This window comes from Pygoscelis adeliae, unplaced genomic scaffold (assembly GCF_000699105.1).
Source record: "Pygoscelis adeliae isolate BGI_AS28 unplaced genomic scaffold, ASM69910v1 Scaffold286, whole genome shotgun sequence".
NCBI classification, from domain to species: Eukaryota; Metazoa; Chordata; class Aves; order Sphenisciformes; family Spheniscidae; genus Pygoscelis; species Pygoscelis adeliae.
In genome coordinates this window covers 5,891,508-5,908,593 of record NW_008825076.1, presented here as the reverse complement: position 1 = coordinate 5,908,593, position 17,086 = coordinate 5,891,508, and the positions used below count along the sequence as shown (strand labels likewise).

The window sequence follows — 17,086 nt, the reverse complement described above, 5'->3', positions numbered from 1 at the left end:
CGGCGTTCCTCCCCGCGCCGGGAGCACTGGGTAGGAACAAGCCTTGTGCCGGGCCTTTGTGTTTGACCCGGGCTTCATAAAACACACGAGTGGGATCAGGGGGTTTACGGTTTCACAGGTTATGGAGGAAAACGGAAAAAAACCCACACGGTAACACCGCTGTGCAAAGCGTGAGATCCCCTGCGTCCTACTGCACGCATCAAACCGTACAGAGTGCTTCCAGAGAGGGGAAGGCGTTAGTACTAATCCAGCTACCTCTGTGTACAGCTGAAATGCAATTGTATCAAGCTGAAAGTCTCTATTTCCCCTTCACAATACCACTTCAGGATGGAAATGCTTCATTTTGAAAGCGTGAAGTTACATAGGGACAAAAATGGAAAAAGCTGAATTCCTCTTTTCCTCGTGAAGTTAAATATTGGATAAAATGTACTGCTAAAAAACATTCCAGAAACAGAGGAAAAAGCCAAAATATGCCCTAAGGTACAGCATGAGGATTCATTAAAAGGAAACAATGTTTTCCAAACACCAGCTTTAACAGTAAATTTAAATGTTTAAATATAATAGGGTATTTTTCCTCATTTTTTTTATATTTGCCAGTCACCTCCTATTAATGTTAGGCCAGTAGGGAATCGATACTCATTAATCTGCAGCTATGAAAACTAGGAAAATCTAAACATCATAAAGGGAGTGCACTTCCACTTATACTGGAAACGTGAATGCTGATGCATATAATGGAAATACATCTAAAAAGAAACAAAAATATTAGGTTTAATTGCAGAAAAAGCCTTAGAGTAAGGTCTTATTTAGTCTCTGAAGGGACATTATAGAAACTTTATTGCCCGATACATTTAAAATTAGCCTAAATAAAAAGGATCTAGCAAAATCTGTTGCAGGGGTCAGTCGTGCACCCTCAGACTGGACAGCATTCTTCAATAAACAAGCTCCAACTCCCAACTTTCATGAGTCTCTTCACTGAGCCACAGAACATAAACTGTTTAGGGACTCGCTATTATTCCAATACATATAGTCAGGATGGGAGATATGAAAGACAGTAACACACAGCAATTATTTCAGGATTGAGACATTCGAAGGATTCAACCAGGCAGTAAGCTCCTAGACATTGAGTAAAAATTCTGCTTTCCTGCTGCTGCAAGAATATCAACACGGCGCTGTCCCCGAACCCGCGTTATCTGAAAGGTAAACAAAGCAGTAGGAAACACTCATCTAACCCTCGATCCTTCCTTCATTAAAGTTAAGGACAGCAGAGGAGACTCCTACTCAAGGCAATAGCCTGACTGGGAAAACCAGTTCTAGCTACAGCACAGAAACTTTCTATGTATGTTCCGCTAACAGTAGCTGCAAACGTTTCTACCGATAGGAGCCGCAGTGGAAGCTGCGGCATGGACCAGCCTTCCATGGCCACTCCAATTACTGATCCTCTACAAGTATTTACGGAATTAAGCCACTCAAACATAATCTTACATAATCCATCATAATTAATATGCAACATCATAATAGATTCCCTGTTTTAATGAATTTTAATTTATCTAGGAAGGCTGTTGGGTTTGGGTTTCTTTGGAGATACTAAATACACATTTTTTCCAACAAAATAGTTTCACTGTCACCTATCCAAGAACTTATATTTTGCAAGGCTGAACCAAAAGCAAGGTTTCCAAGGATTTAAGCAAAGGAGATAAGACTCCTTTGTGTTGTGATAAGTTAACGCTGCATCAATTATATTCATCACGCTGCAGTGAACGCTGCATCAATTACATTCATTCCAATGTTTAGCACATTCCAAAAACCACCAAGCAAGAAACTAATTCTTCCATTTTACTTTTCAGTTTCTAGAGAAGGCTTGCAGTAGAAATAAATTTGCTATTACAATGCTTTTAATACTGTCATTTTCACATATCACTAGAATTAACTTGTTAACAAGGAGCAGCAGCTCCTTTTTGCATGCTTGCATGCATTTCAATGGAAAAATTCTGCACAAGCCAACAGCTTTATAGGTCATTCCCACCAGGTGAAGAGCCACAGATGCTCTAGCAGTGCCGTTCTGTTCCTTCGTAAGGAATCAGAGGTTCAATACAAGCAGAGGAGAATCCAGCAGCCACAAAGATGCCACAATCTGCAGAACAGCGTACCAGCTTTCTCTGCAGCAGAATAGATACACGATTACAGGGCTGGACAGAAGCACAGTCAGCAGGTTCGGGCAGCTCTTGCTCCCGTAACACCCGAGTAGGCACCAGCCACTATTAAAGCCAAGCTGCTCCTCAGTTGCCATGGCTTTTTTGGGCTTTCGTTGCCCAATGGCACAGATAGCACCCCTTCTGTAATGCGCCATGTAAAGATATTCTTACAAACACAGCGTAAGAGTTTGATTTAGCTGCTGGTAGTTATTCAGACTGACTCCTAATAAACTAGACACCCGCAGGGATTTAGAAGCCTGTTGTTGTGGGGTTTTTTCCTCAATATAATCAGTTTCAATAAATTCCAGCTCAAGTAACACAGGACAGTTTACATCTGAGTTTAACTTGTCCAATGCCTATTAAAAATGCATTTCCCTTTTATAGAATTTGGATAGAAAATATGTAGCCAGTTACTTCAGTGGAGTTAAGATACCATGGGCATAACTCATGGGAAATAACTCTTGACGATCCAAGTTACATTGTGCTACAGAAAGTTACTTCCCCCCCCCCCCCAAGATATTCATGTCACTGCTGCTTTCATTTAATTATGAAGACTATATCGAGATGTATTAACATCACATGACTGTGTTTCAGTTTATACTTTTTTAAAAAAATGAATGATTACCCAATTAGGTTGGAAGTGTTTTATTACTTCTTTGAATTCATTAGCCATGATAAAATGTCAAAAGCACCAGTCAAGACAGAAATAAATAACACGATCTCATGTTAGAGAGGAAGTTGCAAATACAGTATATTAAATTATAGCAATACGCTGCTTCACACCAACCGATGTAGACAGCACACTAGGGAGACAGTAGTTTTACTCACGATCATTGAAAAGATCTATTACCAGAACAGGGGAGCTGCACACCCAACTACAAGCATCATTCTTTCTTTTACCAGTTTACTTAATGAATTTAATCAAGGGTTTGAACTGGCAGTTTTGGAAGTTCAACATCCCCTTTGTCTAGAGGTAACAAGAGTGGTACAAAGCTTTTCACAATAAGCCACAGAAAAAGCCAAGGCTTTCACATCTTTGTAGTCTTTGCTTTCAGGTCCATTCCTGCACCAAGCCACTTTAAAGCCACATCTTAAGTCCTCCTTAGTACATAGTAAAGATAAACTCAGGGCAGGCAACATGTGCAACATTAATATCATAGTATTATGAAACTGCACTTCAAGGGCCTTGAGCAGAGCATCTCTGCACGTTTATGGGGAGCACTGTGTCAGTCAGAAAATGAAGGAAGAAAGTTACAGTCCCTTTGAGGAAAAAAATCCATACAGAAAAGCCATATTAAAAATATTAAGACAAGGCCTCTACAACTGCACACCACTTCAGGCCTGAATTAAATCATGAGTATTCTATTACTTAGATGTTTCCTTAATTTATCTTTTATGGCCTACAGCAAAGTTTTCCACTGAAAAAAACCCCAAATTCTTTACTGAAGGCCTAGTAACATGTCATTTGCATGACATCTCTCATGGTCAGTAAAAGTCCACAAACACATCCTCTTCCAGGCAGGCATTTGAAAGAAATAATCTTCTGTCATGGAAAATGGATGTAATATATACTGTAGTGAAGTCACTTATATAAAAACATAACACATATGGACAGATGCACTGTAAAATAGACAGCTATTACAGCAACTAACTTCTGAAACATCTGAGACCCACTACAGCAGGTCAGATGGAGTAGAAAGCCAAAAGAAGAATCTCTATTTTTTTAGGTTTAACTTCACCACTGCTTTAATGTAATGTCTGTACTTCAAACAAAAAAAAATTGTACAGGAAAAAAAAATATATGATCATTCTGGTGAGGAAAAACATTCCCATGATTACTCAAACTCAGGAAATTTTTTTAATTAACTGTGTTAAATTATGCCAGTGATTAAATCTTGTTATTTACAAGATCAAGTACTACTCTGATTCTTAGTAATGGTGCAGTATCTAAATTAAGATCACAGGGGTTGGATTACACTCTGGTTGCTAAAAGCTTTCTTTTTTAGCTGTCTATCCAGTTCTTTGGAGTTTTTGAGTCTGGAAGAACGGAGATGAAGTAAAACATTTTTGTGCCTTGACACATTTTACATCTAGATCGATTTTTGTTATCTACTCCTATGACTCAGTAACATGGTTTAAATTTGAAGCCTGTAACAATTGTGATATAAGAATACAGAATACAACACATTTTTGTTCACAGTAACATCCTAATTACTGTACTCACTGGTAAGCTTCAATTTTGTAATTATTTTTCAAGAGTACTGTGTTTCCAAGCACCTCTGCATAGAGCGCCAAATTATTTGTGTGGGAGCATCAGGTTTCCTGACATTTTCCATATAATCCTTACAAACACCTCACAGATCACCAAACTTGTACTTTGAAGAATTCTACAGAAGCATTGCACAGACTTTGCACCACAAGGGCTTATACATTCAAAGGCAGCTTTCTGGAGTGCAGGTCCATCCATTCACATTGGGGAAAAAAGTTCACATAAACTCCAAAAATGAGAAAATGAAGTGAAACCTAGTGTGACTTTACACCAATAAGAACAACAATAAGGACAATTACTATAACAAACAAAATTAAAATAACAAGCATCTTCCGATTCTTCTTTTGATATTGCTCTGCCTATAGAAACAGAAAAGAAAGAGTTAATACTTAGATTTCTGCAAAGCTACAAAGTACAGGCTCTTGTTTAGTATAAGAGAAGTACATTTATCTCAGAACTGTTCTTTGGTAACTTGACATTTCATACAATGTATATTGCAAGCAACTCCCACAAAAAAACTCCAGTCTGCACCATAGACTTCACTGAAGGTAAGCGTACGCTGAAGTCACATTTATCTCTATTAAACAGCAGACTCTATAAAGAGGAATAAATCCTCATGTCAGTTAAGCAACCTAACTGTGACTTCTTTTCAGCAGTCCTTGAGAGGGCCCTATGCCTCCACAGGACTTATGAGCTACGCAGAAGAATGATACTTCGTTTGGAAGAACACTTAGCTATGAAGACCATGGAAACAAGATCAGGCAACTGGGTACGTGAAAGTCTGAACAGTAGAAGTTGGTAAGATGTTCTAACTCATTTTTGCTGATTTGATTCCAGTATTATATTTGAAGGACATTAAAATTCACAACAAAACTTCATTTTTGAATAGGCATTTTTGTTGTACCTGATTCAGCTGTGCATTTTCATTTAATTTCAATTAGAACTGAAAGCTTTCTTTTTGATTTGGTTCTCAGTTTTCTGCTTCATTCCTTCTTTCTTCTAACCACATTTTCTCATCCCTTTCCTCTTTTTCCCAGGGGAATTAAAAGGAGGCAACGTGGAGAAAACTCTCCAAAAGCCAAATGAAAGTCTGCTAATAGAAGCTAAACAAAACAAAACTTGCATTTAATTCTTTTAAAATTAATAAACCTTCAAAATTTAAAGGGAAAAAGATATTAATTCTTCTCCTTTATAGGTCCTGGAAAGTAATTATTTATTATCAGATCTGCTAAAGAGGAGTTTTTGACCTGAAACTATGTAACATGCAACCACGGTGATTATTTACTTAATTAGGCTTGAAGTATCAGAGCCTGACAAAGTATCACAACTGATTCCAATTTTCATGCGAAGCAGGAATTGGTAACTCGTGATTCGTATCACCAGACTTCTGCAGTGAATTAATGCAATTTCTGTGAAAGTGCTGTCTCAGTAGTTTGTAATAATTATGCCAATTAAAACAGAAAAGAAAATTGGCATTATAGATATTACAGATATTAAATCAGAATAAAGCTAGCAACAGTATTAGAAACAGCAAGGTATCTGTGTTTGATATTACTATTCAGACCTGTGTGTACATCTTCCATGATGGGTGAAAAAATTCCTATGCTGTACTGAAAACAGGTACATATTGCATCAAAAATCCATACTCCAGTCAGCAATCCACAGAGGGGTTTGCTGACAATTCATTAACTACCACCAGACTAGAAATAGCATTGATTCCAACTGATTCATTTATTTCCAGTTCAGTTTGTGCAAATTGCTTGCAATTACTTAAGGCATTGACCATTGGTGAACAAAGCTTAAAAGTAAATTTGAGATCACTAAAATTATGTGTAACAAGAATAAACTTATAACCAATTTATTTTGCTTTTCCTCAAATGGCACTTTTTTGCTGTCCATATATTAGAAGTCTACCATAATATGAAGAAGCTGAGTGTGTAGTAGTAAGATGTCCATGTTTCCAAAACAGAATGTTTTACTTAAGAGGCTTTTGCATAAATCTCTCATTCTACTTTATTTCCAGCAACAGAAGGACTGAACTGAGCTGACAAGTCAGAACTTAGCTTAAAATCAAAACAAAACAAAAAAGCCAACAAAACAAAACAACCACAAAACTCTGTTCTGCTGCCAATTCAAACTTTTCAGATGTTCATAGTAGAAGCTTCACAATAAAAGCATCAGGTTGGACCTAACTTCTGACAAGTGTCAGGTGGTAAAGGAAAACATTAAAAATTATTCTCACTGCTCACACTATTGAGATAATGTTTTCAAACTAGGATCTATCAACTGACTGAAATCTATAGTGAGGTACCCAATAACCAGTCCTACTTCACAAGTGCTGGGCTCTCCAAACAGAGAAGGAATTGCAGATCAGTCCCACCAGGTCAGCAATCTAAAGATCAAAGCACATTGCTTGGATGCCCAGAAAGTTATTTAATAAATTAACACTAGGCATCAAGCATGACATTAACAGAAGTCATATGGAAAGTTCCTACTACAGTGCAGTTGGACATTTCATACTGTACAGCAATCATTTCTAAAAGAGACGATGTGCAATTAAGAAAGGACTAACTTAATGGCTATTATAAAAGATTATTAGAAATGCAAAGCAGCTTAAGTATTCTGCCAGCTTACCTTATGTAGTTGTTTTAGACCCTCTTCAGTTTTCATACATGACTGTTCAACATTGTAGTCAATTCTATCTAGAACTGTTCCCTAAATAAAATGGAGACAATGAGCACCAAGTCGAACCTAGAACTTCATAAAGCAATTATTATTATGAGCAGCAGAGTAATTAACAACGCTCACAGCAAACAGCTAACAAACTATGTAAACTATGAACTTTTACAGGAGAATTAGTTGGGACTTCATTAAACGACCTCCTTGCTCAATATCTAACTGGCAGCTCTGTCACCATCTCACATCACATCCCTTAATAATTACCTTACTTCCAGTTCAGGTGCTTTTGGCTGACACATTTAACCTAAACTGAATCTCTGGAAGAAAGACTCAACAGAACTTTGGCATTCTATGTTTTTTTTAGTCTAACACCCATAACCAGTTGAATTTTTATTTATTTCTTTTCATTAACTCATCTTCTGGCAGATTTCAAGCAGAGGAAACCCAAGCCTGAAGAGGTAAGTTAGGAAAAGCGAGAAGCACATGAAATCAGGATGTTACAACAGGAAGTCTGTAAGTTGGAATCTCCTATTTTTTTACTAACACCATGATGTCAGTGTACCTGTTCTACTATCATTGCTCCCAGGTCCCTAAATATTTCATTGAGATCAGAGATTGACTGTACAATCTGACGGAATAAACGCTAGCTCTTCCACCATTAATGTGTTTTGTTCCACCAGTGCTAGCTGGTCATCTGTAAAACCCTGTTGAAATAGAAGATTTAGATGTTGAACTAACATTAACAGCATGAAAACACTAGAAATAATTATAAGGATTATAAGATTTCATAACACAACAGTCCTTTTGGAATTTCCTTAGTAGACAAGTATCTAAGAAAAAAAAAATTGTGTTTTTTTAAAAACAGAGTTTCAGGGTCACTAAAATAACTTGGACATCTATTTATAGTTTGAGCAGAGAAAACGTTAAATCTTGCATCCTGCCCAAACACACAAACAACTTTTTAAAATAAGGTCTGTCCTAAACCCATGTTTTTATTGGTGTGCAAAACCAATACATGCAAGTGTCTAGTAGCTATGGAATATCTACTGATTGATCAGCGTTACACAAAGTCCCATAATGGCAATGTGTAAAGACACAGCAGCAATTCTGATTTTTTTTTAATAAACTATAAACATCATACTGTTTTTGTCTCCCAAGGCCATTCACAAGTGAACACTATCCTTTTCCCATCACTCTTATTTAGAGATAAGTGAAAAACCTCTTATACACAAGATTAGCTGAAAAGCTGCCTTGACTTTTTCGGTAAGTTTTCAGTTAAATGTTAAGCATTACAGTTAAGAGTATTCTGCAGTACTGTTAGATAGGACACAATAGAACAGATCAAACCATTGCTTAGAAATGCCGTATCCCCAAACTCCACAAAGTAAAAAAAAAAGAAGTGGGTCTGGTACAGTTCTACAACATTACAACTTAACTGTGCAGAAACAAATCATTACACCATTATTTGCAACAATTTGTAATACTGAAAATCTTCAGTTACACTTTAAATTTCATTTTAAAGAGTGCCACCTTCTACCCAAACTCAGAATCACAGAGTTTTCTAACAATTACTCTTGCATCTGCTCAGAAAGGTGGTATGACAAAGGACAGCGCTGTATTTACAGACCTTCTAGTCCCTTGCAGTCATGTAAGGAGAATTCAGTAGTCAAACTGAGTTCCCTCGCACTGCAACACTGAGGCTGATGGCACAATCATCTTAACATCGCAACAGCAATACTAATTAGGAAAACGCATCACAAGTGTGCAGAAATAGAATTTCCATGTAGCTTGGTGCTCATGGCATACCATTTTGATATTTTCATACTAAAATTAAAAGTACATTAAAAAGCTGCTTTGTACTGAATTTGCGTAATAATATCTTAACTTACTCTGTCATAAAGTGTATCATCCTCCCCATCATCCATCAGTGGGACTGAGGTGTCGAAGAAGTGTTTGGATCTTTCTTCTCTATTCTTCATGCCTGTAAAAGACAAACTATGTTTGAGCATAATATTTATGCACAGTAAAATCAGAGTAAGAGTAAAATCTGGCTAATAAATGACAAATAGCAGTATCTAAATTTTAACTGTCACACAGGCTTACTATTTAACAAAGCGTAACAAATTCAACCAGACTTGCAAGACTCCAATTAAATCAGTGATTTTAAGTCATCATGTTCCATAAAGTTAAAAAAATTAGGTAAGTTAAGAGCCTTAAAGTGTGATCACTCTAGGCTATTTCCTAACAAATTATCTTAGGAACATCCCTTGTCTGAATTGTGATCTTAAGTTCCACCTGTGCCATTTATACCATGGGAGGAAGAAATATTACATCAGTATTAAATTTGAAGATCAAATTTTCATGGGTTTCTTCCAAGATTAAAATAATCTTACTTAGCTGAAAATGGAATTGCACACAAAACACTAGAGTTTTAAACAGAGGATATTCCACTTCAGATCTGTTTATGGATGCAGAATTTTAATTTATCACAGACTACCAATCAACAGCAGGTATCATGTCTGAAGACTAATGGCTGCTTCACCAGTGTAACAGAAGTAGCTTTGCAGACCACAATTTGAGAAGCAATGACACATTAAAAGTGTGGATGGATGAAATACACTGGTTTTGTTGATACACTTAACCATGAAATTTCTCCTTTAGCAATATGAAAGACAGGTAGAATAAAGCAATTTGAACACGGGCTGTGAACCAGAAACTCCCAAATTTTAACCTCCACTCTAATATACTTCTGGTAGTCCTGTGTGCATCGCTTAACCCTTCTGTGCTTCAGTTTTCCCAACCAAGAAAATAAGCACACCTTAACTAGTGGTTTCCACAGAAGGTGCCCATGTATTACTGTATCTCTTATGCTTACGTTTGAGATAGTCAGACTGTGCATGCCTAAAGTTGGTGGATAGGTCCTGAAGGGACTGTGCTAAGGAAGACACTACATTCCTGAGAACACGTGCTTCTTGTTCTGTACAACTACGTGACCTGCTCTGCAAGACCTGGACTGCTCTCTGACATCTGTGAAATAACTGAGAAAACAATTTCATTAGTAAAAAACATACAGCAACACACACTTTAAATATCACATTGCAAGAGTTCCAAATGGAAGACTAATATTTAATTTAAAAAAATCTAGAAAGCAAGTTTCTTACTGCCCAGTGCAATGTTTAAAAAGGTATGGAAACACAGAACATAGATGAGCAAACAACTTAAAGCTACCAGGGTAGCAGAGTAACACAACTGCTTCTGACCAAAGACATTTGCTTCATTATAACTGCTTGGACCCGAAGCCTTAGAAAATATACATCTGTATGTCTGAGATATCCGTAAATGTGATTTGATTAAGTCTCCCAATCCTATTCCAAGTAGAAAAGCAAACAGGTTAAGTAGAAGAACAGGGAGGTTAAGTGACTCGTTGAGAAGTTCACTGAGACAGTGAGTGCAGTACCAAGCGTAGAACCCAGGACTTCTGGCTCGCTCTAATACTGATTACAAAAGAAATGCTTTACTCAAAGCAAGCCACTGCCTCATCATGATGCATTACAGGTACATCAAACTGTAGGTTTAGAATTGAAAGCAGCCTGTACCTGTGTGATCTCTTGGGTTGTTATTTCTATTGCCCGTTCTTCTTCACTGCTGTCATCCAGTGTTGGTCTGTTTAGATGTTTATCATGAAGACTGGCTAATTCTTTCATCTTCTGTTTAACCCTGGCAATATCGTACTGAATCTAAAACAGAAACCCCAACAATGAAGAAAGGGAAGTGACTAATGTTTCAGAGGAAAATGTTCTGACAAATGCTAGACAAAAATAATTGAAAAAATCTATATAACACAAAAAGCAGACCAAAGATCATTAAAAAACCACACACATAAAAAGCTAAGAAGTAACTGAATACTTTCTTATATTTTGAGTTTGCTACTTTTTAAACCTACTCTTGTTAATCTTAGACAAGACTGCTGTTTTCAAATATGCTTCATGAAGTTGGAATAATATTTTTATCATTATATAATTAATATCATAATAAGAAGGTTTAGCCAACTTCCAAAAACATAAATGAAAATTCAGGTCACACCTTCAACTCTGTCAAACATTGAACAGCCTGAACTTAACAGTAGAAGCTAAATGACATGCTTTCAAACAAGTAATTAAAAATAAATCTGTAAGAATGATTATTATCATAGTAAAAAGGAGACTCGAGCACCTTTCTGCACAATGGGTTCTGTACGCACAAACTGATGAGCCAACGTGTGTTCCGAGAGTGCATTTTAAAAGGATTTTCTGAAAGTCAAGAATAGCTTCACACTCCAAATACTGGAAAAGGTTTTTAATGGGATGCCTCCAGAATCATTCCCCTCGCATTTGTCCAAATATTTCCATAACTTGCAAGGCATCAGTACTGATTAGGCAGGAAAAGTTCTCCTGCTAGAAGACACTAACACTTTCTGTTTTCAAATATTAAACTGCTAATCTCCATCATTTTCGGGTCTATTCAGTTGGACCCCTCAATGGGTTCAAATAAAAAGTCTACTGGAAGTGCTAATTTTTTTGTACCCTTCCTTCTAAGTTTCAAACTGAGAACAACTTTGCTTTGCTAAGAGCTTTAGGACCTTCCTGCAGTCTCAAGTCTAAACAGTCAGCTATAGCATGTCTATCCTAATGGTCCCAGTGTACTGTTAATACTGGGCTCCCACTGATGATGCAAACCCAGTCTCCTAGAATTTCCAGCCCTAGATAATCTCCCTTTTTTTCACTTGCAATATATCCTTCAAGATAATAAGTCACAGCTTGCCTGATATTTTCCTCTAAACAAGGGTGTCAGTTTAGAAAACACACATTTAAATCTTTCTTCTGTACTACTTCTATTGTAAATCTTACAGCATTGACAATATAACTGACAACACTAATAAATCTCTACATGAGAAATCAAACTCTGTGTTGGATTTGCCATACAACTTACTTCATCTGCTCCATCAACCCATTTGGGAGGTAAGCGTTTTGTTACTCCAATTGCTGCTTCGGGATCTAAACTTATTCCCGATACCAGTGCCATACGATCATCAGCAAGCTACAGAAGATAAGAAAAGACAGCAAATTAATTTTACACAAATTAGATCCAGATGCTTGAGCATTAGGAAAAAGTGCATGTATGCCTTCCCATAAAAATTAACCTCAAAAATGTGTTTGCGCATGATGCAGGTATGATCAAGATGCGTATGTCCTGGTTTGTCCCTATATGCTAATGACCTACATCCTCCCACTTCCTACAGGATCTGAAAGATGAAAGTTACTCTTAGAATAAATTCTTAGTGGATTTTCAAGGAGAAAATATGGTATTGCAGTGAGAATTCAAGTAATTCTCATGTTGGTACATTTCATATTAGACAGTGATTCACAGCCAAGGGATCCCTAATCGATGGTGTAGCATGGTTTATATTGGGCCAGGCAAGTCTGAAAATCTCATTTGGGAAAATCTCCAAATAAAAATGTTTGCTATATCTCCAAGAAATAAAAATAGCATCCTGTGATTGTTCTCAAACAATGTTCTATTTAGCCAGACACTCACCTACTAGGCAGCTGAAGAGCAAACACTCTTGCAAACCGACATGCAACTAAAATTGTTAAGTTATTTAACAGAAATTAAAAGGTGCTAAACAAAAATAGCCAAGGCAGTGACCAATCCACGCTTCCCTATATCACAATGATACCTGCTTGCTGCTTCAGCTATATGGTCTGAGGCAAAGAAACTTGCAGGAAAATAGGTGGGATAATTCTCCAGAAAATTCCAGAGACTGTCAGAGAATAAATAAGACGATGTGCCAGCCAGCTTATAGACAGCTTTCCACAGATCCAGAGGAGGGCTGGAGATAGGGAAGGAGTAAAAGAAACCCTTTATCACAATTAATAGTCATAATTTGAATAACTCAGGTGCAACAAATCAGGGGTTTATATTACTGGAGACTGATGCACACTGATGTACAGCAGCACAGTCGTAGTTGCAGAAGGGTACGATACACTTTTTGAGACTATTTTGGGGAATAGAATCCAATTTGTAGGGTTGAAATATTAAAAGGTTTTAGGGAAAAAAACACATGACTAATTAAAAGTAATTTTTAGAGTCACAAAATACCTGTGATAAGATTGATCAATCTTATTTTTCAAATAATACTTTTGGATGCAGGTTGAATAACTTCAACCTCAAGAGAGCTTAAAACATGACAGCTATGAAGGAATAAGAACAGAACGTGCAGGGTGTTTGTTTTGGTTCGTTGGGTTTTTTAAAGCTCAGTTTCGCAGAAACCAAAAGCCACGGTCTGATGTTGAATATACAGGTACAGATTTATTTATCTGCTTTGATATCATTACCAGTAAAATGTGCTGTTCACACGCAATAAGAATTCTTTTAAGGACAGTATTAGTGCGACTGACCTTTAAACAGATCAGAATATTTTTCTTGGTAGGGTTTAGAAACGTATGTAAATAGACTCAGTGCTATAGTGCAGGTACAAAGAAACCTATTTCTACAACGGTGCAGCGTTGGATGAGGTTGTCCAGAGAAAGTATGGTATCTTTGCTCTTGGAGGTTTTCAAGACTTGGTTAAACAAAGTCATGGATGACCCTATATAGCTTACCAATCGTCCTGTTTTGAGCAGGAGCTTGAACTAGAAGATCTCCAGAGGTTCCTTCCAACAAGCATGCCTATGATTCTCCAATTTAAGGCTGAGTATGACACACACCTAACAGTGTGCAGAGTCACAGAGCAACATTTAGCACTGGGGCCATAGATGCTTCCAGTCATCTTCCTCCTCTGAGAGGAAGGCAGGGGAATGGGTGGAATTGGAAGAAAAATATAGATCTTGTTGCCAGTTGAACCAGGCTTTGTAATTTCAGAGATTAAATAATCTTCCTTTACTGGAGATAGAAAGAGGTGGTGTCATCAATGGTACCACTTGAAACATACCCAATTACTTCACTGTTTGTTCGCAGGGAAAGATTTCATACAAAAACCTCACTTCCTAGTTTCTCCCAGATTTCTAAGTTTTCCTTTATCAGGCCTGGAAAGCTTTGTGGTTCCCCACCCCCTCCCCTTTTAGAAAGCAATCCCTCTTCCTTCCTGGGCAATTCTTTCCTGAAGGCCTGTTTTTTTTTTTTATCCCTGACCAATAAAGTTTGTACAATTTATGCATAGCATAAAAAATAGTTAACAGCTTCATCGTTCGAAGTCACTATATCCCATATGTATACAATAAGTCAGACTAGTTTATTATGTATCTATTAATAATGTAACATTATATCACAAAATGCTTGTCTTCATGCAGCCTCGTCCTTCTACTGTGCACAGAGACACCCAATCCTATATAACGAAATTTAATAAACTAGCAGAATAAAGAAAGGAACATTTTAGATCAATGATGTACGCTTGATGCACCGTGGCAGAATAAAATGTGAAAAACAATACCTCATCCAGCTCCTGAAGTGATTTGTGGATCCCATCAGCCCCATCCAGTTAGAAACAGCAAAAGGGAAAAGGGAAAAAAAAGAGACATAGGGCAGATATAGGGTATGGTCAGTTAAGAAGATACTAGTTTATTTTTTAAGCATGACAGTTTACCAAGAACAAAACAAACTGGCTTTTAAAACACGACTATTCAATAAATACATCATGATATTGTACTTTTTAAGTCAGCATCTTCCTTGATGCACAAACTTTTAAAAAAATATTTCAGTTGCTTGGTAAACAGAAAGAACATAAGAGGTCAAGTTATGAGCTTGGTTTGTTTTCCGAAGTAACTGCACAGTGAAGTTTTAGTTACTAAAATTTCAGGTAGAAAAACTGCAATAGAATATATTGAAGTGTGACAGCAAGGGCAATTTGACTGCAGTATTCAACATCCACTGGTGAGTTGGAAGGTTTGATTATGATTGGAGGATGCACATACAAGCTTTTGCAAGACATTTACTGACAAGTACCCCAGTTATCACAGGATAAAACAGACAGTAGAAGACAAAAAGCGAAAGCAAATGTACTGTACTCTCACTTATGTACACACTTCAATTATGCTCTAGTTTCAGGTAACATTAATCCTACATGCATCTGAAAAAATACAAAAGGCTAGTATCTGCAATGTATCTGCACCTTCTCTATTCATCAGTCTTTGTACTGTAGAGGGTATGTGTGAGCAATAGGATATTTCACTGAAAGATTAATAAAGCAAGCATATCACATCTAAAACAAGGACAAAATACTTGTGGTTTAACAAAGCAGCAGGCTTCAGCTAATGATCTCTTTTATCCTGTACCAAGCTTTTGAAATAGGACTATACTGTTAAGAACGCTACTTTGATTATCTGAGTTTAAGGAGCGGTTGACTGTCCACACGAGAATGCATCTTCCAGGGCAGAACACAATTTTTGACAGAGAGCTCTCATTGTAAAGGATTTCTTCAGGAGAAGCCTGGAGAGTGAACTAAGGTAAACCAAAGTACTACGAGCTAGAATTTGCAACGCTGCCCTGCTGACATGCAGCAGCTCTGCTCTGGGGACTCCACCCAAAAGAAAAGGTTATCAGCTGCAACTCTGACGGTGACGGGCACCTTAGAAACATGAAAGGTGAATAGCTCACACTACCATCTTTACACTTCTTGCTAAAATAGTACACTTGTAGTAAGTAACTACGGAACTCTCAACTGTCCACCAGGATCAAGACTGAGCCATTGACTAACTTCATCCACTGCACAAGAGCGACAATTTCCAGTCACTGTTAGCTTTGATTGCATTTGAATGAGCATCCTAGAAAATACCTTCAATTAATGTTAACAAACACCGTAAACAAACGTTTTATGCAAGTGCTAAGTGTTACTGCACTCACTGTTGACTTAAAGTGTAGTTTCACTGCTCAGTAGCCTGTATGCGAGTTTAAACTATCACTGAATTTTCTAGGTGATATTTTAAAAAAATCCAAGGATCTAAAAAGTGATACTAATATTGGCAAAACCCCATGTTAACAAGAACTAAACGCAGTGCCAAATTAAACACGTATAATACACATTACCATTGACATTTCCTGTTCTGCAAACACAATTTAATACATAGCTTGTTAGACACAGGTGTAATAGAGTTAACAACGAAGAAAGACCATTCAACAGCAACTCATCAGCTGAAATAAAACTTGCAGCACAAAGTATGGCTTTTCCTAACAAAAATGCCTTAATGCAAAGCAATTTAGAGTGATGAGACTGCCAGCAGATATTTACTGGTGACTATTACAAATAAATGATAAGTTTTAACAGAAAGTGTAAAAACCTCAGTAGGGCTGAGCTGCCAAGCAGTCCATCACAGTCTGACTGCTCAAAACTTAGGAAAAGCTGCATGAACTGCCACTGAACAAATGGCTTTTTGAAGTTTCTGTAATGAGGACTCAGACTAGAATCTACTGACTCCCCTCTCTCACAGATGACTTTCAGTGTTATTTGTTGGGGGGGGGGGGGGGAATAAAAAGGGCAATGGACATCAGAGCAAATTATGGAAAAATTCAAGCAATGGGAATAATCTACACTAGTGTATTTAACAGTGCCCACACTGAAGTGAATAGAAGAGTTCTGCTCTATGAAATAACTTGGATTTTTTTCTTTGGGGAAAGGAGACATCAAAAAGCAGAGCGGACAAAAAACCTCATGTCAATGCTAACATGAAGTTATTAGAACAATAACTGTATTTATTATTCATGAAGTGAATAGAGACGTGATCAGCACGAAGACAGATCTCTTCTATTCATTTTACGTTAAGTAGTAGGAAAAAGGGATCAACAAGGTGGGGAGGGAGGGGCAGAGGGGGAAAGTACAGAGGACGGTGGGGTTTTGAGGAGAGGGCTCGGAGAAAGGGAGCTAGGGAGAGCCGGGGCAGGTGAGGGGGGATCGGGGAAGGCTGGAGGGCCAGAC

At 37.4% G+C, this 17,086-nt stretch overlaps 2 protein-coding genes across 2 annotated transcripts in view; both read right to left on the bottom strand.

The window, feature by feature from the left end:
- Positions 1–1,417, bottom strand: part of NPEPL1 (aminopeptidase-like 1) — an 18,430-nt gene extending 17,013 nt beyond the window's left edge. Inside the window, exon 1 of the mRNA XM_009326869.1 lies at positions 1,373–1,417. Within this exon, the coding sequence (XP_009325144.1) occupies positions 1,373–1,417 (45 nt within the window). The remainder of the gene's footprint in view (positions 1–1,372) is intronic.
- A 1,404-nt stretch (positions 1,418–2,821) lies between these two features.
- STX16 (syntaxin 16) lies at positions 2,822–14,620 on the bottom strand. Its single transcript, XM_009326780.1, is given in 9 exon segments — positions 2,822–4,820; positions 7,096–7,176; positions 7,703–7,784; positions 7,786–7,844; positions 9,030–9,121; positions 10,016–10,178; positions 10,737–10,877; positions 12,109–12,216; positions 14,609–14,620. Coding segments are annotated over 8 exon segments (816 nt in total). The 5' UTR covers positions 12,202–12,216; positions 14,609–14,620; the 3' UTR covers positions 2,822–4,715.
- Between the last annotated feature and the right edge of the window lie 2,466 nt (positions 14,621–17,086).